Here is a 27,018-nt window from a genome sequence, read left to right on the forward strand (position 1 = left end):
AAGGCAGCTATCGCTCACATGTGTGTTCAAAATATTAGCGAATGGTAAATGAACAGTATGAACGTGGTTGGATTAGCCTATCAAGAGAACACTTTTACAGTTTGTACAGTGACATTTTTTCCATTTTAATAACTGAACTGACTTGTGTGATAAACAAGATGAAATATTACGTTATGCTGGTGCTAATAACTAGTGCTAATAACCAGTTTAATAATTAATGGGGTGCCCTAAATATGCACAGATTCAGCCTCAGGGGGACCTCCGCCCTACCAAACCACTGAACAACTCTTTGGAGAAGGAGGTAAGCAGCAATACAACCCATAAATGCTTTAGGATTGAAGTTTTTAATGAGCGAGCACCATATACAGTTTGCTAGATTAAAGTGTTGCTAATAACGGACACCAGTCAAGTGTTTGACATGGTTACGTGTTCTATGATTTATTAGCAGTCACATCACACATTTCACTACCAATTGTCCTAGCACAAGAAGGCATGTGGCAAAATCTTGAATTTTCATTTGTGATTGTAAATGCACCAGAATTAGTCACTGACCAGTTTTCATCTAGTCCCTGGTAGGTTAATACATAAAATGTAATAACAAAGTCACAAACTCAAGGTCCATGAGCTATCAAAAGTCAAATAATGACAATAGTGCAATTGTGACGAGGGTGGGCAAAGTTGGGGGGCCCAAAATTCTAATCTTTCATGGGCCCAAAATTTCTGGCGGCGCCCCTGGTAGACCCCGAAGCCGCCGCCAGGCGCCGCTAAAACCGCCATTTAGAATTTGAGCCGCCGCCAGCCAATAATTTTGTAAGCCAATTTGAGCCGCTATCTAATAAAATTTGGCTGAGCCACTAAGAATTGTGTACATCAAATAATGGGTTTATCCACATCATGAGCTACAAGAAAAGTGACACAAACATGATCAACTGTACACACTAGTAGTAACACAATAGAGACATATAGGCATACACTGTAGAGATTTAGAACACCACAAGCTTGCCGTTGTGACTACCTGTCTGGCTTCCCGCCCCTCACACCGTTACCACGATACACTGGGGAACCCGGGAACCCACCCAGAGCATCAATCGACTCCGATATCGACGAGATGGCTGCATTCTTTGCCGCTGCTGAGGGAAAGTGTAAAGGTTTTTTTTTTTGTTTGTTTGTTTCACATACTTCGAGATTGATAAAAAAAAAAAGTACTCCACCACTCTACTTTCATCATAGTAAGATAGCTGCCAGTCCTTCACTGGTCATTGCTAGTGAGAGTAGATAGCTAGATGCCTTCCTCGAACAATCCAGATTAGTTTATTATTAGCATTGAACTACAATCTTGCTAGATTTATATTTACAATGAAGTAAGAGACCAGGGGACCTGTGGTAATTTGCTATTTATTCCCCCCATTTGTTTGATCCGTTCGCCCGGATATATGCCACACAGTGACGTCCAGTATCAGCCATTTGTAGCCATAAACATTTTGGTGGCTGCAGCAGCCATTAAGGTTTTGGCTGAGTCAGCTAGCCAGCCAATAATTTCATCAGCCAGCCATTATCCTGAAAACAAACGGCTTCGGGGTCTAGCCCCTGGTCATTAGGCTTATAGTAATGCTATACTTTGACGTTTATCCATGTTTAAATAAATCAATCAGTGAGAATATAACCAGGCTAATTAAGACTCAGATAGTGAAATACTATTCATGTGAAAAAAAAAATCAGGCTATTTTACTAGCAGCTAGTTATCCAACTTGCTAAGTTAGTAAATGCTAGCCATAGTCGGCTATTAGGAATACAGAGAGATGGTTTCAAATTGCTTTTTAATGAAGTGTAATTGCTGCAAAGACATTTTATCATTTCTTACACATTCAAAAAACAAAACAATGAATTTTTGTACCAGATTATTATTTTTTTAACTATATAGAATTGCATGTTCAGGACAGGCTTGTAGTACTCGTGCCCTAATTTTAAGGACTCGTGACTTGACTTCTTGGACTTGAGCACTGCTGACTCAAACTGGAGACGAGGACTCGGATTTTTTCTTTTTTTTTGTAACATGCCATAATAATTTGGCACAAGATATTTATATCTACATTAATTTTTATACTAATTTCGTACAAGAGAATACACATTCACCTGTTCGTGCGTCATGTTCAGGGACAAACTAACGTTAATGGTGCTAAAATGCCTGGAGAGAAGCCCCTAGGACTGTCCAATTTGCTTATACAGACTCCTCGTGCAGTGGGGAAAAATGCACTGCTGTGTGTTCCATATGTAGAAGAACTATCGAGGAGACGACGGGGACAATCTCGAACTTCAACTGTCATTTGACAAGACTCCACCCAGAGAAGGAAGTGATGCGCTATGTTCATTGCTCTGTTGATAGCGGGGTTTGCTTGCTGAGCGATGAACTAGCTAGTGTTAACCTTCTCTCATGTTATTTGCCCTGCTGATAGTGGGTGGGGCTTGCTTTAGCTTTTTATCTGTAGCCTATTAACTAAAATGGGGCAGTTGAGCAGTAACGTTAGTCCAACACCGTAGCAGAGACAGTTTCACATAAAGGCAGCGACAGCCACCGTCAAATGGTGCGGCTGGAGTCTTGTTCTCGGACTCGACTCGGAATTTTCTTTAAATGACTTGGACTTGAACACTGGGGACTCGAGACTGTACCCAGACCCGAGGTTTAGTGACTCGGCTACAACACTGGTTCAGGAGTACTTTAATATTTTCAGCAAAAAATTTGAATAAATCTGAGGCCATGTACACACGTAGCCAGGTATTTTTAAAACCAAACATTCCCCCCCCCCCCCCCCGTTTATAAAAATGTTTTATCCACACCACCTCGTCTTCGAAAAAATCCCTTCCACACATAACCGAACATCTGCGTTTTCAATCACATTCATAAGCATTCCAAACCTGTAGATGGCATTATTTCCCCAAATCCTACCCCCTAATCACATCAGAATAGCCCTCTGTTGGCGTCACTTCCGCCTAAACATAAAACATGGCGCCAAGCTCGTTCGTCTGGACAGACTCGGAGACAGAATTGCTTCTAAACACAATTTTGGAGTATAAACTTCAAAAGACGCAAGAAAACGTTGATTGGGAATCTTGTCAGTAGTTGGGCTTCTAAAATTAAACATGTAAATAGCACCTGCACAATAATTAACGCTTTCAAGGCACTACTCCGATCCATTACTCTTTGTCCATGCTTAATCTGGCTTCTGCAGTAAACAAAGGTCGCACGTTTGACGTCAGGGCAGATTTGTTGTCATTTTTTTGGCGCAGATTGTGACGTTCTAAAACGCAAAACTCCGGTTATCTCACGAAAAGGCATACACGGAGTTTTCAAAAATCTTCACTTTGCCCGGAGTTTTTTTTAAATATTCGTTTTTGATGTGTTTTCATGTGGATGACAGGCCAAAACGTAGAAAAATATCTTCGATTTAGCAGATACCTGGCTACGTGTGGACGGGGTCTGAGTATGTTCTCTTTGAATTTTTATAAACATTCCATATAGAATAAATGCAATAAAGAAATAAATTAAGTCAAACAGGCATAACTTTGCACATTAGTAGGTTAAAAAAAAAAAAAAAGAAGCTGGGGAGGGCGCAATATTCTGAGAAAATCAACTTTTTTTTTTTTTTAACCTAGGAAATTGATTTTTCCCCCCCCTCGGAATGTTACCCCATGCTTCAGCTCTGTTATTTTTCCCTTCATTTTTTTTTTTAAACAGTTAAACTCAAAAGTTCTGCCTTTCTTCTAATTAGTGAAGTTATTTCCATACAGCGAGGACACTGGTCTGGAAACGTAATAAAAAAAATCCCAGAAAATACTGAAAAGTTTTGGATCTACATTTCACAACCAGGGTTGCCAAGTCTGTGGTATTTTTCACAAATCTAGTAAATCTAGGGTTGACCTTTTTTTGCATCCATTAGATTAATTATATCTACATATTAAAACCTCAGTTATACACAAAAACCATCACAAACACACCCATACACTTTAGAGAATTATTTACTTATTCTCAAAGCTACAGTTTATTTATGACCGTGTACATACAGTATAATGAAACGAGACCATTCTGTGGCCTAATGAGGGGGAAAAAAACAAAACAAAAGCTTATTTATAGAAATTGTATTAGTAGTTTGTTAAAATTTATTTTATGCCATTAGTCTGAAATACAGTATTACAGTACATTTTGCAATAATGGTCATAAAGTAGGGCTTGAAAACATTTTTGTGGTTTGGTGCTGGACTGATGCTTTTGTAGCGCTGACCTCTCAACCCTGTTCACGACATTAATGAGCTGGATGAGATTCAGCATGTTTAAATAAATAAATAAATAGAATAGAATGGAATAAAATAGAATGAAATGAAAAAAAAAAATCTGATTCCAAAACACTTACACAGTAAACGTGTACATGATGATGATTTAAAGGACATGGGACATGGATTTTTTTCTGGGTATAATTATGTATAAAGGACATAAGAAATGCCATCTAAATCACTGCAGGGCGTCAAAAATGTGAAAATCACCACATTATTCAACTTTTTTATACATCAGGGTAAAACAAGGATTCGTTAATTAGCTAGTTGGTCGCGTGACCCGTGACGTCACAAAAACTTTCCAAGAAGCCAGCGCTTGGGAATCTAATGTAAACAGGTTACCGAAATGGACACCATCGACAGTGACATTCCCGATGTTTCACAGAGATGTGAAGTTAGACCCTATCAATTCGAACCGATAGCTGGAAATTCACATGAACATGGATCTTGTCTTTACTCTGACGGGTCAGATGATTCTGAGAGTGAGAGTTCATTCAATCCCCATGAAACTGAAAGCGGTCGGCTCGGTAACACTTCCTGGCAAGTTAAAAACAATTCTGCTCAAAGGCTAATGATCTGTTGAAAGAAGTATTATTTTTGTATCATACATTGAAAGTTCATCATAGATCTAGCTAAAGTCCGTTGCAAGCTAGGTTTTTTTTGCTATTTTTCGAGATTGATTGAGATACAACGCTTCCAGAGTCCGAGATGAAAACATTCAAAATGGCGAAACGAGTCAGAATTATGATAATCAATAATTGATACACCCAAAATTATAATACTAATCCTTACCTCGGCTTTCAGTCGCTTAGCGAATGCACCTCGGCATTTTTCCGCATGAGGCCCATGGTAAAACCACACTTCCAGGAGGGGCTGCCGTCCGTCTCCCAAGCCGGCCGAGAGCGCTCCTCGTCGGGCACGGCCAGGCGGGCGAATGCCCTGGTCCGTCCGCCCTGTCTAAAAAATAACGGTACAACTCCGAGTGAAGGTATCAATGCGCTGACGAAGCGCGCAGAAGGTGTTAGTACGCCTGTCATTATAGTGCGGACTTTCCATAGCATAGAAAATCGCTACGTTTCAATTTGTGTAACTGAACTTTGTTTCATGTCACTGGTCATATAAACCTATGTAAACAGGAAAAACGCGGAAGAGTTTGGTCGCATCTAACTACAGCCCCAAAAAATACCATTGGCCATGCTGAGCCTAGCTACATCGCTAACAGGAGTAACAGCGCGTCTGACTGACTGGGAGGTCGCAATACACCATGATGTTCAATGTACGTTAAACACTCTAAAAACGAAACAATTTTCTTGGCATCCAAGACACAAAAACTATTTTGTCGCATTCGTCATCATCACGATTCACACTTCTCCATATTCATCTACCCGCTCGTGCTGTACCCGAAAGTTTTTGTGACGTATGATCACGTGACAGCGGCTCTTCCGGTTGTAAAATATGCATATCGGAGCTCGAGCAGAAATGCCATATAATCATCACGAATATAACGATTTTGCTGAATTTAATAGATAATTTTATATTTGTTGATGCAATTATTTCATATTTTTAATGGAAAGAAACTGATATAGCGTGCATTTACAGTATGTTTCATGTCCCATGTCCTTTAAAAAAATAAAAATAAAATAAATAAATAAATAAATAAATAAAACCAGTGTGCTAGGATGATGTTTCCACAAAACACACTGTCCATAGAACCGATAGAACTGTCCATATGGTTGTGGCATAACAAGCACAAGAAATCAAATGAGAGTGTTTACTTACAAGCTCCCTCTCCTGGGCAAGCTGAGCTCCTTCTGTAAAAGAGAGAAAAAAAAAACAGGAAGGTTTGATTTGAAACGTATGATTATCCCACAGTTCAAGCACATTTAAGGAGCATTAGAGGAGGTGCAGTTAACTATTTATAATGTTCAGGTCTTTTTCACCAGCTTTGCCTTACTGGGTTGTTGAAAGCGTGGGAAGTTCACTAATTCTGGCTTCTCTCAATGGAGAAAGAGAGAGAGAGAGAGAGATGCTGACCCAAACAATTACAATGAGCTAGCTTCTCAACCCTGAGCTCTAACCGTGAATACAACCAAGACACACTTGCACACATCGCTAATCTGGCTATTCACTGCCTGCTATGACTTCACCACTCTGGTTTCATTGGTTCAAAGAGGTGACCCATTTTCCCATCACTCCAGTTTTAAAGGAGAGAAAGTCAATATGACTATTGAACTCAAGTCATGCCATTAGTACACACACACACACAATACAAATTTTACATGATCTACATAAATGGTTGTAGCCATGTCTTTTTTTTCTTATATTATATATATATATATATCCATCCATTCATTATCTCTAGCCGCTTTATCCTGTTCTACAGGGTCGCAGGCAAGCTGGAGCCTATCCCAGCTGACTACGGGTGAAAGGCGGGGTACACCCTGGACAAGTCGCCAGGTCATCGCAGGGCTGACTAAAGCCCCTTTTCCACCAAAGCAGTTCCAGGGCTGGTTCGGGGCCAGTGCTTAGTTTGGAACCGGGTTTTATGTTTCCACTGACAAAGAACTGGCTCTGGGGCCAGAAAAACCGGTTCCAGGCTAGCACCAGCTCTTTGCTGGGCCAGAGGAAAGAACCGCTTACGTCAGCGGTGGGGGGCGGAGTTGTTAAGACCAACAACAATCGCAAGACCGCGAAAGGTCGCCATTTTTAAGCGACGAGAAGCAGCAGCTGTACAAATGCGAAGTCGTTCATTATTGTTGTTGTTGCTTTGATATTCGCGCCAAGGTTTATGCAAACGCAGCGACGTAACTGACGTATACAGCGACGTAACTGACGTGGCTCCCCTTAGCACCACAAGCTATGGAAAAGCAAACTGGTTCTCAGCTGGCTCGCAAGTTAAACGAGTTGTGAACCAGCACCAGCCCCGAACCAGCCGTGGAACTGATTTGGTGGAAAAGGGGTAACAGACAACCATTCACACTCACATTCACACCTACGGTCAATTTAGAGTCACCAGTTAACCTAACCTGCATGTCTTTGGACTGTGGGGGAAACCGGAGCACCCGGAGGAAACCCACGCGGACACGGGGAGAACATGCAAACTCCACACAGAAAGGCCCTCACCGGCCACGGGGCTCGAACCCAGGACCTTCTTGCTGTGAGGCGACAGCGCTAACCACTACACCACCATGCCACACACACACACACGGGGCTGCAAAAGTAGGTATACAGTAAGGATTATACATGAACAACAGCAGCAGGACGATTTCTGTTTTCAGCAGGATGGGGCGCCACCGCACTTCACACTCACTGTGCGTGCACTACTTGACAAAGAATTTCCCAACAGATGGATTGGACGTTGGGGAGCCGTTGACTGGCCACCACGTTCGCCGGATCTCACCCCTATGGACTTCTTTTTCTGGGGATGTGTAAAAGATAGGGTTTTTGCATCCAAGCCACATTCTGTTGATCCCATGATTCAGTTCATACAGGAGGCTTGCCAGGAAATTGATGCTGATTAAAGACCTTTGTGCCAGAGTGTGCATGGGTGTCCACACTCGACTAGCGGTGTGTGTGAATGCCGGGGGCAAACAGTTTGAACATTTGAGGGATTAAAATGTTTATTATTGACATGTTTGTATCATCAATAAAATAACATTTCGTGCGAGCGTTTTGTTTTTCCATTACTGTGTACCTACTTTCGCAGCACATTTTTTTTATCTCCAGCAGAGGGAGCTCTTGTAATAAGTTTATTCATAAAGCAGCATCCAGGACTCCAACAGTATTCCAGTGAAACTGATTTTGTCGAGTTCCTGTTCACAACGTTCAATCACCAGACTCTTGAGGCGATAAGAAAATGCAGAAAGCTGTTAAATTACACACTGATGAGCAGAGAGAGCAAGAGAGAGTAAGAACTCCAGGACAGGAAATATTACTGAACAGGCGTCCCAATTTTATCACCACTCTCAACCACCTGACCATCAGAGCTAGAAACTGTTCACTCAGAAGTTTGAAATTAATTCCAGTAAGGTTTATCACAACTTTCACACTAGATTTAACAGGTCATATCCGAAAAACAGCAGCCAACAGAAACTGGGGCTTGTGGACGTCTACAAATTTTGCTGTAGATGATTGGAACAAGTTAGATAAGTTCTTGAAGGAAGTGACATCATTAAGAAAGTTTTAAAAACGCCTCTGTACAGTAGATGTTATTTTTAATGGCGTGATTTTCATTAACCCTTGAAATCGGAGTTAATCCTTTTTATTAGCTTCCTGTACTTCGGTTTCTTTTTAGTGCTCTCTAATCTGCGGACCTGATCGGTCAGACCTGTGTTCTTTACCTTTATACTTCATTTCATGGGTTGATGTAAACCACTCTACTCATTTATGTGATTTTCATATTTTCACTTTTATAGTTTTTAATTTATATTTTTGAGGACCCTTCTGGGGCGGCACGGTGGTGTAGTGGTTAGCGCTGTCGCCTCACATCAAGAAGGTCCGGGTTCGAGCCCCGTGGCCGGCGAGGGCCTTTCTGTGTGGAGTTTGCATGTTCTCCCCGTGTCCGCGTGGGTTTCCTCCGGGTGCTCCGGTTTCCCCCACAGTCCAAAGACATGCAGGTTAGGTTAACTGGTGACTCTAAATTGACCGTAGGTGTGAATGTGAGTGTGAATGGTTGTCTGTGTCTATGGCCAAGTTTACATTAGACCGTATCTGTCTCGTTTTCTTCGCGGATGCACTGTCCGTTTATATTAAAACGCCGGGAAACGGGAATCCGCCAGGGTCCACGTATTCAATCCAGATCGTGTCTGGTCCGGTGCTGTGTAAACATTGAGAATACGCGGATACGCTGTGCTGAGCTCTAGCTGGCGTCGTCATTGGACGACGTCACTGTGACATCCACCTTCCTGATTCGCTGGCGTTGGTCATGTGACGCGACTGCTGAAAAACGGCGCGGACTTCCGCCTTGTATCACCTTTCATTAAAGAGTATAAAAGTATGAAAATACTGCAAATACTGATGCAAATACTGCCCATTGTGTAGTTATGATTGTCTTTAGGCTTGCCATCCTTCCACTTGCAAGTGGTAAGTGATATGTGCTGGGATCACACACACAGCGGCTCAGTCCCGAATCACTGCTCGTGCGCTATACTGCGCAGGGCCGGAGTGCGCACCCTCCAGAGGGCACTCGCTGTTCAGGGCGGAGTGATTTGGAGCGCAGGATGCCTGCGGAGCCGAGCGTATCCGTGTATTGGTGTTGCTGTGTGCACGCGAATCGTTTTAAAAACGTTAATCTGATGATCCGCTGATACGGTCTAATGTAAACCCCACCTATGTGTCAGCCCTGTGATGACCTGGCGACTTGTCCAGGGTGTACCCCGCCTTTCGCCCGTAGTCAGCTGGGATAGGCTCCAGCTCGCCTGCGACCCTGTAGGACAGGATAAAGCGGCTACAGATAATGGGATGAGATGAGGACCCTTCTGTAAAATCACACTGACACTGGCATCCTCAATATTCATTCATTCAAACTGTATAAAAAGTAGTAAAGACATAATAAGCAGACAGAGGATCAGCTTCACCAAAATGTTCCTGGAGCGAGTGTGTAATGTGAGACTAACACTCGGGCGTGTCGCTCCGGTTTCTAACAAGCGCTGAAAAAGTCCTGATGCATGCTTTCTACCTCCAGCTAGCCCATATGGTGCCATAACACAAGTGCGCAGTGAGCAGACTGGCACAATTTAAATGTAATGAGACAGAACGAGTGGAAGAGCGTGGCAGGATGGAGGGCGAGATGGGGCGATCGAGATAGGGCTGCTTAATGTGAATAAACATCCAACCACTGTGAAAGCAATGTGCAGACAAAAACAGCAGGACTGAACAAATTACTCTAACTGCGTTTATGTTAGTAGTCAAGAGTACAGCACTATTACAAGCTTTGCTTTTAAACCTGTGTGAAAAAGCAACATTTATAAAAGGTCACGTGACCATTACGTAGGCCTTACGTAACAATTCCCAAACCTACAACAACATTTATGATGGAATCAGGAATTAGCTTTCTCAGACTGACTTTGAGGCGGCACGGTGGTGTAGTGGTTAGCGCCGTCGCCTCACAGCAAGAAGGTCCTGGGTTCGAGCCCCGTGGGCGACGAAGGCCTTTCTGTGCGGAGTTTGCATGTTCTCCCCGTGTCCGCGTGGGTTTCCTCCGGGTGCTCCGGTTTCCCCCACAGTCCAAAGACATGCAGGTTAGGTTAACTGGTGACTCTAAATTGAGCGTAGGTGTGAATGTGAGTGTGAATGGTTGTCTGTGTCTATGTGTCAGCCCTGTGATGACCTGGCGACTTGTCCAGGGTGTACCCCGCCTTTCGCCCGTAGTCAGCTGGGATAGGCTCCAGCTTGCCTGCGACCCTGTAGAACAGGATAAAGCGGCTAGAGATAATGAGATGAGATGAGACGAGACTGACTTTGACCATTTGGCGACAGATTGTCAAGTCAAGTGACTTTTGAAAAAAAAAAAAAAGTCATAACAGATTTCGTATTACACTTTACTTTACAATCCCAATTCAGAAAAAGTGTTACATTTCTTACCAAAAAAAGACCTGGAATACTGATTCCTCTGACCACAATACACATTTCCACCGTGTGATGGTCCATCCCTGAGCCCAGAGAAGTCGACGACACTTCTGGACACAGTTAACATAAAGCTTCCTTTTTGCACAGTGAACTTTTAACTGGTATTTGTGGATGTAACTCCGTATTGTAGAGCTTGACAAAGGTTTGCCAAAGTAATCCCAAGTCCACGTGGTTATATTCGCTATAGATGAATGATTGTTCTTGATGCAGTGCCACCTGAGGGATCAGAGAGCACGGGTGTTCGGATTAGGCTTGCGCCCTTGCCCTTTAGGGCCTGGGTCACAATACCGAGGACTATAAATAAAACTGCAGGGGGCCGATTATGTGGTTAGTGGCCACACCAGACCGATAACGAGAACTATAGTCCAGGCCTGGGTTTATCCATATTGGTGAGATTGCTTCTGGAGCAATTTTTCCAAACCTGATCCGATAAAACATCTGATCAATCAGGTAATTGTGACACTGTCTGAGCGCATTGCTACATTTTTCCCCAGGCATCTCTGTACATCCTTGTTGCATCATGAAGTCACGGAATATGGATTCACGGGGAAAAAAAAAGAAGAAGAAGAAGCGCGGATCTTTTATTCATGGATATGTGATTTTCCATGAAATATCAATAAAACAAATGCAAGTACGATATTTTAATTATGAACTTCGGCAGTCCAAACATTTAATTGTTTTAGACTTAATTTTTTTTTTATCCGTGATGCATCATCTGTATGAAATCTTTAATATATTGAAACATCCGTGACCAATCTGTAAATTATTAGCACCCGTCATGCATCCGTATTAAAATCCATAACCACTCCGTATTTTGTATCCTTTATTATATTTCCGTAATCCATGACCTATCGGTATTTTATCAACCACTGGAGTGTGTACATAGGTTGTTTTGAAGTCCAAGCTGTCCAGTACGACCCGGAATAACGTGCTACTACTTGGAAAAAAACTTCCACGATTATTCCTATGTTGCATGCATTTATTTCCCTGACCGAGCGATATTATAGTCAGGATTATAGTTGTGGTGTGACTGCTCCGGACTGGAACTAAATTCAGGCAGAGGGATAGTCAGAGCTGTAGTTATAGGCATAGTTCTAGTTATCAAAATGTTGTGGAACCGGGCTCTTGCACTCCGAAATTCCTCCAGATTCCTTATATTGTTTAAAGTGCTGATGACACGTTTTTGACATCTTTGGCGATGTTTTATAACATAAGTAATTCCTGATGATCCATATATTAATTCACGAAGGCGCCTATTTTACAAGTTATGATAAAAAACGCGGCTATTTGGGCAAATTTGACGGGGCTGCAGCACCCAGGAGACAAAGGAGGAGGAGGAGCTATATGACGTCAGCGAAAGAACCTTCCTCCTAACTTACCAGTTTGTTGTTGATGCGACAGGTGTTCAGTTTATCATTATTAGTATTATAATACATTTTATATATATATATATATATATATATATATATATATATATATATATATATATATATTAGTTATTATGCCTTCGCGTTGTGTTGCCAGCTTTTGCTCCAAAACCTACAAGGATGGGGTAAGTTTATTCAAGTTTCCCCAGAGATCCCGAGCTGCATGCGAAGTGGGTGAAGCAAGTCAGGCGCACTCGTGACAAGTGGGAGCCCTCACCAACATCCGTCCTGTGCTCTGAACACTTCGATTTGGATTGTTTTGACACCCTTCCCAGCTTAAAAGAATCTCTTGGGTGTTCAGTTCAGCACAAACGTGTGCTGCTACCATCAGCAGTGCCTACACAGTGTTGCCAGATTGGGAGGTTTCCCGCCCAGTTGAGCGGTTTCAAGTGCATTTTGGTGGGTTTTGAACATATTTTGGGCTGGAAAATGTCAGCAGTATCTGTTGCCAGATACTGCTGAAGTTTTCCAGCCCAAAATATGTTCAAAACCCACCAAAATGCACTTGAAACCGCTTAACTGGTCGGGATTCCTCCCAATCTGGCAACACTGCCAGTATTCCAGAAGGGGTCTACTAGTAGCTATGCCGGATCCAAAGACAGTCCTCCTGTCAGAACATGTGTTGTGAAACGACATAAGATAAAGGTACGTAGAGCTATAGATTCTACATGATAATCATAAATGTAATCAAAGTCGGCGTGATATCAGTCATGTATTTGCTTGTGAAAGCTTGCGGCTTTCATGTAACTGCCGCCTAGCAACGAGAGGCAAAGGGTAAAGAGGGTAGGCTATCAGATTCTATTCGGAAGAAATCAACACAATTCTAGACTCCCAGAAGAGGAAGAGCTAGCACTAGAGAGTTCACCGGCGTTTTCATGCGCCATTTCCATTGAGTAGAACCAGAGTAGAACAGCCAGTGAACCGCAGCGTGTTCTCCCGCTGACGTCACAACATGGCCGCGAGCCACGGACCCAGTTTTCTTGCGCTGTGCAATTAAAAGTTGGATATTCGCGTAACAACAGCTTCTTTTCACGTAATTATAACAGAAATCTAACATGTTTGCCATGTTGTATAGTTTATTTAAGAAATTGCATAGAGTCATGTTCGTGTCATCAGCCCTTTAATGATCTTCTGCACCATAGAGGGTGAAATATCCAAATCCCTTCCTGTCTTTCTTTGAGGAACATTGTTTTTAGACAAATTGGAGCTCCTCGGCTGTCTTTGCCCCTCAAAGATGAAGCCTTTTACTGTTCTAAAGTATTCTAAAGCAGATATTCATGTTGATGATCTACCAAGTATCAATTTCAAGAGATGCTCCTAGAATATTCTGGTAAGGCTTCAATTCTTCCTGTTAACTTCACTTAGCCTGCTATAGTGACAGTACTAAATCAGTAAACATAGTGTTGTAATGTAAGTCAGCCCGTAACGTGTCGTAACATTATGTCAACAAGACCTAGGTGCTGTTGACTTGATGGTCTGACCTACAAGACACTTTGTGACATGGCTCCTGACTAGCTCAAGAATCTAATTCCTCCTTATAAGCAATCATGTCCCCTCCGTTCCTCCAGTAGGAATCTCTCAAATAGACCTTCCTTCAGTCTCAAGACCTCTGGAAGTCGTGTTTTTTGTATTGCTGCTCCTGAACTGTGGAACAACTTGCCAGAAGACATCAAGGACTGTACTAACATTGCTTTAAACGAAAACTCAAGACGCATTTTGTTTAATCAGGCCTTTGAATTTTAACTCGTCTCCAGTGCTACTGAACTCGCGGAAATGCCACTTTATAAGTCTATCATCATCATATCAAAACTGAAATCAAAAAGGTAGCCTTTATGACACCGGTTAGATCAAACCATTATGAAAGCTTATTTAGGTTCACGTTAGCAATTATGAAGGGCTTCTGTAAGTACGTCATTATGAACACTACCTTCAGGTTAAAATGTTACCAAGCTGTACATCAGCTCCCAGTTTTAAATACAATCAGGCATTTTTTTGTGAAAGGCTGTATAACCGAAACGCTCCCGTGAATCTATGATGAGGGAAATGAAGCCCTGAATGAACGTCGAGGTGTTTGGTGAGTGTGGTCTCCCTCCAGTGTGATTACTCAGTGTAATACTGCAACATGCCAGGCCTGAAGCTTAATCTCCATTTACAGCGCAGACTAAATGACTTAAACTAAGTTATCAAACCCCTAATTAAAAAAACCTGACCTTGACCCCGTCAACTGTCCAATTATAGGCCAATATCAAACCTCCCCTGTATTAGGGCTGGGCGATATGGAGAAAAAAAAAAAATCTCTCGATATACGATATATCTCTCGATATCTATGCAGGAAAGACAACCCCCAAAAAACAGACACACCAAATTCAGCAAGGTGTTTTTTTTATTGAAGTGCAAACAGGTAGGCAGCCAAGTGCCTAGAGGTAGACAGGTACTAGTAACAAAGTGCTTGTGCACCATTCATGAATTATCAAACCAAGGAAGTAGTATATTGCCTTATTTTAATTACAAACATAAAACCTGAGGGTAGGCAGTTCTTATAAAGTGCGTCTTAAACATTTAAGATAACAAAAAAAAAAAAACCTCATTTCATAAATAATAATTTGACTTATAGAAATAATACATATTGCCTTCCTTTTCCTTAAAAACAAAACTCAAACTCATCTCACTGCATTAACTCTCAGCCTGGCACACTCCTCGTACAAAAGTTTGTGGCGTACCTGTAAATGGTTGAACAGGTTCGTGGTGCTCGACGCTTTGGTTGCCACCAATTTCTTGCATTTCTGGCAGTAGACCTCTTTCTGTTGTTCGTCCGACGGTTTAAAACCAAAATATCTCCATATAATGGAGCCATTTGTCCTTTTTTTGGTACGAGTTCTGCCGCCTCCGGGCTTTCTGTGGGCGCCGCCATGTTGAATGAGTTAACACGCCGCCTACACGCGAAGGGAGGGGGTACAAACACACGAAGGAGGCGGGGCTGGCAGCACCATAGCACAGTGAAGGAAATTAAGCACAGTGGCGAAATCATATTAATTTAGAGCATTATCTCGATATATACGATATGCCAAAATCTTTTTCGTGTTCATAAAACATATCGATATATCGCAAATCTCGATATATCGCCCACCCCTACCCTGTATCTCCAAGAGCCTAGAAAAAACTGTGGCACAGCATTTATGCTCCGAGGAATCACAAATGCATTGATCGGGATTTAGACCTTCTCATAGCACAGAGACAGCACTGGTTAAAGTAGTAAATAACCAACTGTTGGCATCTGATCAGGACGGCCGCTCCCTGCTTGTATTGCTTGACCTTAGTGCAGCCTTTGACACCATTGATCATTCCATTCTCCTGGATAGACCAGAAAACGCTGTGGGAGCTAAGGGAACAACCCTCTCCTGGCTCAAATCTTATTTAACTGATCACTCTCAGTTTGTTGATATAAATGGTGATTTTTCTATGCATACTAAGGTCAATTTTGGTGTTTCACAAGGTTCTGTCTTAGGCCCATTGCTTTTTAATTTATACATTTGGAGTAATATTGTTCATAAAAATGGCATTAGTTTCCACTGTTATGCTGATGACACACAGTTGTACGTTTCTACAAAGCAATATGAGAGACACCGGCTTAATAAACATGGGGAATGTTTAAAATAAATAAATATCTACGTTCCATCTACATCCATCTACGTTCCCACTCTCACCTATGGTCACAAGCTATGGGTAGTGACCGAAAGAATGAGATCACGGATACAAGCAGTAGAAATGAGTTTTCTCCACAGGGTGGCTGGGCTCTCCCTTAGAGACAGGGTGAGAAGCTTGGTCATTCGGGAGAGACTCGGAGTAGAGCCGCTGCTCCTCCACATCGAAAGGAGTCGGTTGAGGTGGTTCGGGCACCTTGTTAGGATGCCCCCTGGACGCCTCCCAAGGGAGGTTTTCTAGGCATGCCCCACTGGGAGGAGACCCTGGGAAAGACCCAGGATACGCTGGAGAGGTTACATCTCTCGGCTGGCCTGGGAACACCTTGGTATTCCCCCGGAAGAGCTGGTGGAGGTGGCCAGGGAGAGGGAAGTCTGGGCTGCTCTGCTTAGGCCGCTACCCCTGCGACCTGGATCCGGATATGCGGTAGAAGATGGATGGATAAATAAATAAGATAAAAAATTTTGAAAAAGCAGCTGAATGATGGGAATACATCAGGTTTGCCTGTGATTGGCTTCCCATCCTGCTGTTTTGGAGGTCAGAATGGACAAACCGATCAGGAGTGAGAAGGATTCGTCAAAATGGGTAAGGTGGTGTCCTTACTTGATTCATGTGATGTTTAGACAGGCAGATCAGAGCATGTTGCCATGGGGTTTTTGAAGTAGTGGAGAATGGACATGATGGAGAAACTACACAAGAAAACGTAGACAATCCCAATCACTTCTTAATTCAAAGTAAAGCGATCCAATCAAGCTATGCGGGTGTTCACCGACACTCAAAGTGATTTCTTTTTATTATCATTCCGAGCTGCAGGAGAAAACAAAAGCTGTATACGGGGGAAGAGATGGCCCTTGTCGGAGAGGAGGATCTGCAGAGTGATGGTAGAAATATATTAGAACCAAGATGACGGTCCATGAACTGCTTTTGTTATAATAAATCTAGTACTTATGACAACGTAGGCGCCTCATATGATGCCGTTTCAATATGTCGTCTTATTCTAGTAGAACTCACATTGTAAATAAACTACTACACAATCACTCGTATCTAGTTTTTGCCTGGACCTGTAGTCCTTTGATTATTTTTTGCTGGATATCATATTCGTTTTCATTTTCTACGATGTGTCTCATCAAGACGTCAGTTTGAGGAAGCCCTGTTCTGAGTTTCTTGAAATTTAGACGTCAAAGACGGCCTGGGATTTGATTTTTCATTTACATAACACCTACCATATGCATACTGTGGGTGGTAAAAAAGAGCAACTGGACTCGCTTGAAGATTCTTGAAGACGTTTCACCTCTCATCCGAAAGGCTGAGCCTTTCGGATGAGAGGTGAAACGTCTTCAAGAATCTTCAAGCGAGTCCAGTTGCTCTTTTTTTTTTTTTAACCACCCACAGTTTACCATGACCTGGATGACTGAGAATCTTCACAGAAATGCTACCATATGCATCTAGTGTTCATATTTTATTTAGATCAGATTATATTTTTAAAATGTGTCAAAAAACTGTGCCTGATAACCAATAAGGAATCATCATCAAAGTGAACGGAGGCTAAATAAATGCATGAGTTGTACAAAATCAACTTGGTACGTGTTCCACATTTTGACACATTTGAAATCTGCTCTAACCTACAAAAACGACGGACTAACCAAAGCGCAAAAAATATATATTTTTTTTTAAAAAAATGCTGAACCTTGCATCCAACGACTCACGCTTTAATGATGACCCCTTGTGAGTTAACGACCCAAGCTGTTCTGTTGTGTTGCACAATTAAATGTGCATTAGCCTCATTCCAGCCAAGTGCTGACTTGCATGATATCCCTATGAGCTGCTTAAATTATGAGCTCAGACTGCTGCAAAATAGAGATCAGACCAACATCGGTGTGTTGAAAGCGTCCATCATTTGTGAGATGCCTCCAAGGACAGAGCAGTGACCGTGTGGGCAGGGGGTAGTCATGTCTACATTAAGATGACTGATAAGACCTTTGTGTCCTTCTGCTGCCAACACAAAGCTATCGGAAGAGTGTCGGGCTCTCGGCTCAACAGGACAGAAACAAACCAGAATCAGAAGTGACAGACCCATTTTATGTGAATTAACCCTTTTATAGAGGTGTTTAAGTGAGTTTAATAGCAAGACACAAGAGACACGTGAATAAAATTAAATTTAAAAAAAAAAGCTGAATGACATTCTTGTGTCACTGTTTTAAGTGTGTAGGTTAAATAAACAAAATACTGCATTCAACTCAAATACTCGTAATCCGTTCAAAAAAAAAAAAAAATCGTGATCAGCTCAAATAACCACAATCAGTTCAAATGAACGTGTTCAGCTCAAGTAAACAAAGCAAGAGAGTGATCAGTTCAAATAAACATGATCAGCGTAAAGAGTCACAATCAACTTTAATAACTGCATTCGGTTCAATTAAGTTCATCAATTGTGATCAGCTCAAATAAACCAGGATCAGCTCAAAACACACGCGTTCACTTCAACCGTGAGCAGCTCAAATAACTGGCTGGCTCAAACAATCATGGCCAGTTCAAATAAACGCGATCGGCCTAATTAAATATGATCAGCTCAAATAAATGAGCTCGCCTCAAGCACGATCAGCTCAATCCTGATCAGCTAAAACAATCCTGATCAGCTCAAGTAAACGCAATCCGCTTCATTAAATATGACCAGCTCGAATCATGCTCATCTAAAACGAACAAGATCAGCTCAAATAATCGCCATCAGTTCAAATAAACGAGCTCGCCTCAAACACGATCAGCTCAAATAAATGTGATCGGCCTGATTAAATATGATCAGCTCAAATAAATGAGCTCGCCTCAAGCACGATCAGCTCAATCCTGATCAGCTAAAACAATCCTGATCAGCTCAAGTAAACGCAATCTGCTTCACTAAATATGACCAGCTCGAATCATGCTCATCTAAAACGAACAAGATCAGCTCAAATAATCGCCATCAGTTCAAATAAACGAGCTCGCCTCAAACACGATCAGCTCAAAATAAATGTGATCGCCTCAATCCTGATCAGCTAAAACAATCCTGATCAGCTCAAGTAAATGCAATCCGCTTCATTAAATATGATCAGCTCGAATCATGCTCATCTAAAATAAACAAAATCAGCTCAAATAATCGCCATCAGTTCAAATAAATATGATCACCTCCATCATGATCAGCCCAACTAAAATCACGTTCATCTAAAATAAACAAGATCAGCTCAAATAATTGCCAGCAGTTCAAATAAGCATGATCAGCTCAAATAAATTTGATCACCTCAAATAATCACGTTCATCTAAAATAAACAAGATCAGTTCAAATAAACATGATCAGCTGAAATGAACGATCGCCTCAAGCACGACCAGCTGAAATGAATGCAATCACCTTAATCTTGATCAGCTCAAATAAATATGAGAAGCCCAATCATGTTCACCTAAAATAAGATCAGTTTAAATTAAAATCACTCCAAATAAAACATGATCAGCTCCAGCAAATGAGATCACCTCAAACTTGATCAGCTCAAAAAAAAAATCGTGATCAGCTGAAATAAATGATCAGCTTAATCAGCTCAAATAATCGTGTTTATCTAAAATAAACAAGATCAGCTCAAATAAACATCAGGTCAATAAAAATTAAACGGCTCAACTAAGCACGACTATCAAAAATAAACATGATCAGTTCAGATTGTACTAACAACTCAAACATGACCTCCTTAAAACACCATCAGCTCAAAGAACTGCAACCAGTTCAAAAGTTTAAGATCAGCTCAAATGCATGCGATCAGTTAAAATAAAACACGATCAGCTCAAATGAAGTCCCTCAGCTCTTACCTTTTTTTTTTTGCTGATCACGTTCATTTGAACTGATCATATTTATTTGAAATTACTATCTGCACCCTGATTAAACAACTAAATGCAAAATCATAATCAGATCGAATAATCATGATCAGCTCAAAGAATTATAATTAACCTATGTAATATGTATGTAACGTCAACGATTAGGTATAAATCCTACACAGATTAATCCACTGGGATTTGTTACACCGTGTAGGCAGTTCAGCAAAGATGATAAAGCTGTCTGAGCTTCTTACAGCTTTGAAAAGCAAGACACCTGATTACATGAAGGATTTGCCAAAGACGCCAACAGCAGTGAAAATGGATGGGTGAAAGTGTGAACTCTTCTGAAGTGGGAAACTGAGCTATGTGTCACCTTTCCCTCATTCTCTATAGTCTTTTTCCCCTCGAGAGAGGCAGAGAGAGGGAATGATGGCACAGCCTCGCCTCCAGGCTTTTAAAAGGCTGAAGTACATTTCAAAGCTCCTCAGACATCTTTCCGCTTTACCATCTCATTTTATTTCGATTATAAAGAGATAAAAGACATTTATCCGACTGATAACACCGACGGTATAACTTCCATCGATTACATTTGGAGTAAAAAAAAAGAAAAAAAGGCAGTTTCAAGAACAAATCTACGATGAATCTGGGCATCTCTGATGCTATAATTACTATATTACAGATTACAAACGGGAATCCTGGATGAAACACAAACAAAAGAAATTAGAAACTGTTCGGCTTTTGGGCCATTATATTACAGCGCACCATCTTGATTCATGCCAGGATGGAAATGTACGCCGTTTTTTTCAGCACCCTTTCTTCTCGATGTTGTAATTGCATCCTGCTTTGCTTTTCCTTTCAGAGTGATGAGAGACAGGAGAAAAAAGGACCATAATGCCTGCTCTACTGTCTCTCTTTGTAAGAACTTGCACAAAAGAGAGAAAAATATCACACGGCGGGGGGGGATACATGTTCATTTCCAAAGACTTGAAGAAATAAATAAATGGTAACATTTTGATTTATTCTGTAAGCATCTATGACTCTATCGACAACTCGGTCTAGCAGAACATTTCCAGAGTCTGTGAAGGGAATCGGTCATGGTTGTGACACGGCAGGAACACGCTGACCTACGGCAGGATGCTTCGCCATCTCAGAGACCGAGGCATTTCTGCCTCGAAAAGGCCAAGCCATGTACCTTTATCAGTGTAAAAGAATGATGTTACTATGCCAACATGTTTGGGGAGCTGGTAACAGATTAACACATTCGTTTTTTATCCAGCATACAAAGGTATCATCATCATCCACAAGAGATTCCTTTGCACTAATCTGAAATCAGCCTTCAACTACCAAGCTAATCCTAGATCCTTCGTTTTGAGACCACTGACATACCATATGGCCAAAAGTTCACGGACAAGGATCTGCTCATCATCTGGAATGAGACGTTCAACAAGCACATATGGTTATGACAGTCAGGTGCCAACAAACCTTTGGCCATATAGTGGATCTAAGGGCGTATTCACACCTACGTTGTTTGGTCCGGACCAAACGACTAAACGAACCAAATTTCCCTTGGTCCGGACCTTTTGGGTTGGTCTGAATACAAACCACCAAACTCTGGTCCGGACCAAACAAGCGGACCGAGACCGAGCTGCAAGGTCGGACTCGGTCCGGACCAAAGGAACCCTGGTGCGGATCTTTTGGAGGTGTGAAAGCAGACCGAACCTAATCTGACAGTTTTGCTTTTTTGTACCTCGGGAGCTTCCGTCGTTTGTCGAGCATTATGGGAAACAGAGTCTTGACACTCCACCGCAAAGTGCAAACACTGTTTCGGTTGTCAAGGGAACCTTAGAACAGTCGTTCAGTCATTCAGACCAGTGGTAGGCTAGACTACAGAGTACAAAAAATGAGTAGGGGGCAAACGTGGGCCGAGGAAGAAACGCGTACCCTTGTGGATATATGGGCAGATGTCCACATATCTGAGCTTTTGGAGAGAACACACAAAAATGCCGACGTGTTCGCTGTATTCAGTGAGAAAATGAAGGAGAAGGGGTTCACGCGCTCCCCAGAACAATGTCGGCTAAAAGTGAAGAAACTCCGTCAGACCTACATTAAAATCAGGGACATTCTTTCAAAAAGTGGCGGTACTAGCGACGCAAAAAAGAAATTCATCTATTACGATGGATAAGGCGAATATCCCAACACATACCTCCTCTGTCTTGCGTGAAGAGCCAGAACTGTCACAACATGATGTGCGCTCATCAGCGCTATCCTTCGTAGCCGCCTTGCCCTTTGAAGTCGTCGTTGATAAATTACTTGTACAACAGCATAGTAATCGCACAATTGTGAAAACAGTAAAAACTGGAAAAAACATAGCTTTGATGACATTAAAAAGAATAACAGCACGGAAAGCCTCCATGACTACTTTTGAACTTAACGCTTTGTGCGCGTGTCGTCTCTGACCAATAGCTGAACGACCTCAGGGCGCGTGGCTTTGACGACAGATTTTGGTCCGCTTACTAAAATGTACAGTGTGAAAGCGAACCGCACCAAAATGAAAAAATAAAAAAAACATTTGGTTCGGACCAAAGCAAGTGAACTATCGAACTATCCTGGTCTGAATACACCCTAACTTTTTGCTCGATAGATCAGAAAATCCTGTATAATGTGCTTACATGTGTAAATAGGTGCTGATACTCCATTTCCTTCTCCGATTCTTGCCTTAACCCCGAATCCTAAAAAAAGTGTCTTACGTTTCCAGGTTAGAGATGATTCCAAGTCTTTAGGAAGCCAAGAACGCTTGACTATCCAAAGAACCACTGAGAATCCTTTTTATAAAACTGTAGTGCTTTAGTAGTAGGCACGAGAACGTCGACCAGAACGTCAAGGACGGAGTAGCTCATCAGGCCTGCCATCACGACTACAAAAACATCAAACAGAACTGAAATGTGACGACCTGAGAGAGGACCAACCTCCACGACTAATTGTTTACAACAGGAAAATCAACAAAAGGACTAAATTTTGTCCCCGGATGGAAGATCGACCCAAAACATCGATCAGAACTGAAATCGGATGAGAACTGCGAGAGGAGATACAGTTCTAACGAGAAGTCCCAAAACTCATTAAGGTGACCTGATTTGCAGTTCGTTAGCAAAAATTTGACAATACAACAACCAAGTTTTGTGCAGAAGGACTAGTTCTTTCAAATAAAACAAATCAGAACTGAAATCCATTGAGAACTGAGGGAGGAGATACGATTTAACTGGAAATAAACAAAAGTTGTAAACAAATTGTTTGCAACAGGAAAATCAACAAACGTACAAGTTTTGTTCCTCATGGGAAGATCGACCCAAAACAGTCAGAACTGAAATCACGAGGAATCCGAGAGGAGATACAATTCTCGTGAGACGTCTGGAAAATTCATTAATTTGGCCTAATTAGTAACTCCTTAGCAAGAAAAATTGACAAAACAATGACCAACTTTTGTGAGGAGTTCTTTCGAACAAAACAATTGGGACAGAAATCTGTGGAGAACTGACGGAGGAGATACGAATTAACTGAATTGTGGATGACGGATGCCACGCCATGTGGCAAGAACTCGTCAGCCTTATGGCCAGATGAGCTAACGAAGAAAACGCGAACCCGAAACCTTAAATAATTCAGATTAATTCAAGGTAGTGAAATTTCATATCCACAGATATACATTTGGTTCAAACAAGAACAAAAACCTGACGTGTCTCCAGTTGTCGCTGAAAAATCTTTAGTTCTTGAGTCTTCATAACGGTCACGTTGCACCTTTACAAGCCTTGACCATTCCTTTCCGTCATTGGTAATCATTCCCACTTCTCCAATTGTGATGGAATGTCCTTCTGATAACGGCGTTTCGCCATCTCGTTCTTTGTCAACCAGGCCTTTGTGCTCCTTAGGGGTTCCAAAAGAGTCGTCTATGGGTAATTCGGGAAGGTGCCATCCTTTCTACATGCCCAAACCATGTTAGTCATTTCTTTCATAGTATGTTCATCACTGGAGCTCAATTGGTGCGTTGGTGTAATTCCTTATTCGAGATGTGGTCCATCCAACAGATCTTGAGAATTCTTCAACGGCGGTTACAAAAGGACGAAAGAGACGTCGTTGTTCTCTGATGGTTGTGTTCCAGGTTTCTGCACCATATAGAAGAGGGGTGGTAACGACTGCTTGGAAAATTTTCAACTTTGTGGTTAACCTGATCAACGTGTGCTTCATTATTGGCAATATTTTGGAAACTCATTGACCTTTTCTAGTATTCCATTGTGTCTCGGTGTGATTGGAAGCATCGTTGACTCTTGTGATGGACTTCACCTTACTCTTCTTTGCATTTACAGTCAGACCCACTGTGCTTGCTTTTTCTTCCAATTTTGATGTTGCAAACTGCAATCTAATTTCATCTTACTCGAGGACGGCAAGATCATCAGCATCACCAAAACTGGACAACTGAAAATTGGAAAAAGACTAGATGTTTTCCAAACTTTAGCTGTCCAGTTTCATTCAGCCCATGCCATCGATAGGCTCAGGTTCTAGTTCTTGGCTGACAGAAGCAGAACCCGGTGTAGTGATCCTCCTCAAGATTAGGCGTGTTGCACTTTGAGATGCTTTTCTGATCACTATGGTTGTAAAGAATGGTTCCCTAAATCATGTGTTATTACTGCAACCAACTCTGTTGAAGGATGTGATGTTTTCGACTCAGTTTGTGCTTGCTTGTTTGTCTGTTCCCAACATACCTCAGAAAATGGTGAATGGATTTTGATGAAATTTGGGAGGAAAGGTGAGAGTCATAGGCCAAGGAACAACTGATTTTGATGCAAATCTGATTATGTGGCTTGGTGGAGGTATGCACTCTACTGACTGTCCTTCTAGTTTTATTTTTTAGAAAATTTGGCAGAAAGGTTCACAAGACTTCTGGTTGAGACTCGAGGTATGCACCGGGACTGGCATCCAATGGGGTACAACAAAATACCGTATTAAGCAAATCATTTATTCGACCTTAGTATCCCCCAAACTATTTTAAGCTACTAGTTTGTTTATTTTTTTGGGGGGGAAACAGAACCACCTAGACAACTACTAATTCTTCTTCTCCCTTGTCCAGCACTGCTTTCAGATTGGGGTCCATGTGGACCTTTTTAATCCACAGGTCATTAATTGGAGCATCGGAATTGCCCTTCTTGCCACAACCCTCCCATTTCTGGGCTTGGGAAACAACCGTTCACACACACCTATGCTAGTTAACCAGGGCTGTGAAATAGAATGACAAAATCCGAGGAAACAATTTTAGCAGGGGGTCTGGGATGAGCAGCCCCCCAGGAGCCGGGGGCCCGCAGGGCCCCAGAAGCTGAACAGATTTTGTGTATATTGATAGATTTGAAGCATCTCCTGAAAGCAAATATTTTCTCAACCATGCCATTTAATTTGAATTGTTTATTATTATTATTATTATAATAAATTGAATATATAAATGTGAACAAGATGGTCTACCTGGTAATCTATAGTTCAACAGCTTCAATTTCACCAATTCCGCATGTTTTTTTTTTCCTTTAACATGGTCAACCAAACGCGTTCTTCCACCAGAACCGTACTTCACATCCTGATGGCACAAGATGCAGTAAGCTTTCCCCGGTTCTTTTATCTTCCGTATGTGCTCATTCACTACCGACTTTAAACTCCAGCCATCGCCAATTCCATGGATTTTGATGTCGTTTTCCTTGTCAAATGTTTTCGATATCGTCTGTCTCACCGTCCTCCCTCTGAACGATGTCCCTCCATGACACGGACATACCGCGAAATTCTCCTTTTCAAAACCGTTGATATCGAAAGCGTGTTTAAAGAGCACAAGATTCGCGCCGTGGTTTGTAAGCATGGCGCAAATGCCGTAAACCGGACTGTCATTGTCGCAAAAGAAACCTACCCCCCCCCATTTTTATTGCAAAATTAGATGATTTACTAAAATGATATTTTTGGCGGCCAAATTCACGGAATTCCGCGGATCCGCGGATTTTTCACAGCCCTGGTTAACCTAACCTGCATGTCTTTGGACTTTAGGGGAAACTGGAGCACCCGGAGGAAACCCATGCGGACACGGGGAGAACATGCGAACTCCACACACAAAGACCCCCGTCAGCCACTGGGCTCAAACCCAGAACCTTCTTGCTGTGAGGCGACGGTGCTAACCACTACACCACCGTGCCACCCTGGAACCAACTAGACTTGTTAAATATTCTTGACGGGTACAAACTAACAACTGCAAGAGTAACTGAAACAGTCCCACACTCCTCTAGTTGAGACCAACTTGAGTGATCTAGCTGAAGCTGAGGAACTGTCAGAACCACCATGCTGGCACGGTTGGCATTTCTACCCACGAACAACATGGGTTCTCTTCCCCCAGGGTGGTTTCCAGAGAGGAATAGTGGTAGGGTGCATATTTAATTCTGATGCATTGATAAAATGGCAAGAGAAGATCAGCACGAAAGAACGGTTGGAAAGGGCCAACATGGAAATGCTTTGTGGTGACGTAAGAAGAAGAAGAAAGTAGTTCTTGGGACATACCTTCAGGAAGGAACCCAACAACTGCGTTACAGCACTTACATGGACACCAGAAGGAAGGAGAAAGATACGAAGACCAGGAACAACATGGCACCAAACAACTGAGAGAGAAAGAATAAGAGCTGGATGGAAGTCCTGGGATGCAGTACGGGCCACAGCAAAGAATAAGAGAAAAATGGAGGATGGACATTGAAGCCTTATGTGACTTTTATAGGCATGAAGAAGATCGGTAACAGGCATATTTCATTTTAAAAAAATAATAAGTCTAGTGTAAGCCACACCCAGTTCAGATTTAAATCTGAATACAGATGCAGGGACTGATATTTGAAGAAGTGTGTATGTGTGTCCTGGACATGGATTGCAACTCCTATCACAAGACAAATCCTGTGCCAACCAAGCAGATATTCGGCGCATGACACGAGGTGCATACAAATATAAAAAACTTACACACTGCTCCAGTCTCGAGCAGAAACTCACACACACACACACACACACACACCGAAAGATTGGGAGTCTTTTGCTGGAAGAGAACATGCGCATACTAA

At 42.0% G+C, this 27,018-nt stretch overlaps 1 protein-coding gene across 14 annotated transcripts in view; it reads right to left on the reverse strand.

The window, feature by feature from the left end:
• Positions 1 to 27,018, reverse strand: part of mast4 (microtubule associated serine/threonine kinase family member 4) — a 254,178-nt gene that overhangs the window by 117,384 nt on the left and 109,776 nt on the right. For all 14 annotated transcript variants that reach the window (XM_060912518.1, XM_060912517.1, XM_060912516.1 and 11 more), the window contains one exon: positions 6,105 to 6,136. In XM_060912518.1, coding sequence (XP_060768501.1) covers positions 6,105 to 6,136 — 32 coding nt within the window. The remainder of the gene's footprint in view (positions 1 to 6,104; positions 6,137 to 27,018) is intronic.

The sequence above is a fragment of the Neoarius graeffei genome, chromosome 28, assembly GCF_027579695.1.
Source record: "Neoarius graeffei isolate fNeoGra1 chromosome 28, fNeoGra1.pri, whole genome shotgun sequence".
NCBI classification, from domain to species: domain Eukaryota; kingdom Metazoa; phylum Chordata; class Actinopteri; order Siluriformes; family Ariidae; genus Neoarius; species Neoarius graeffei.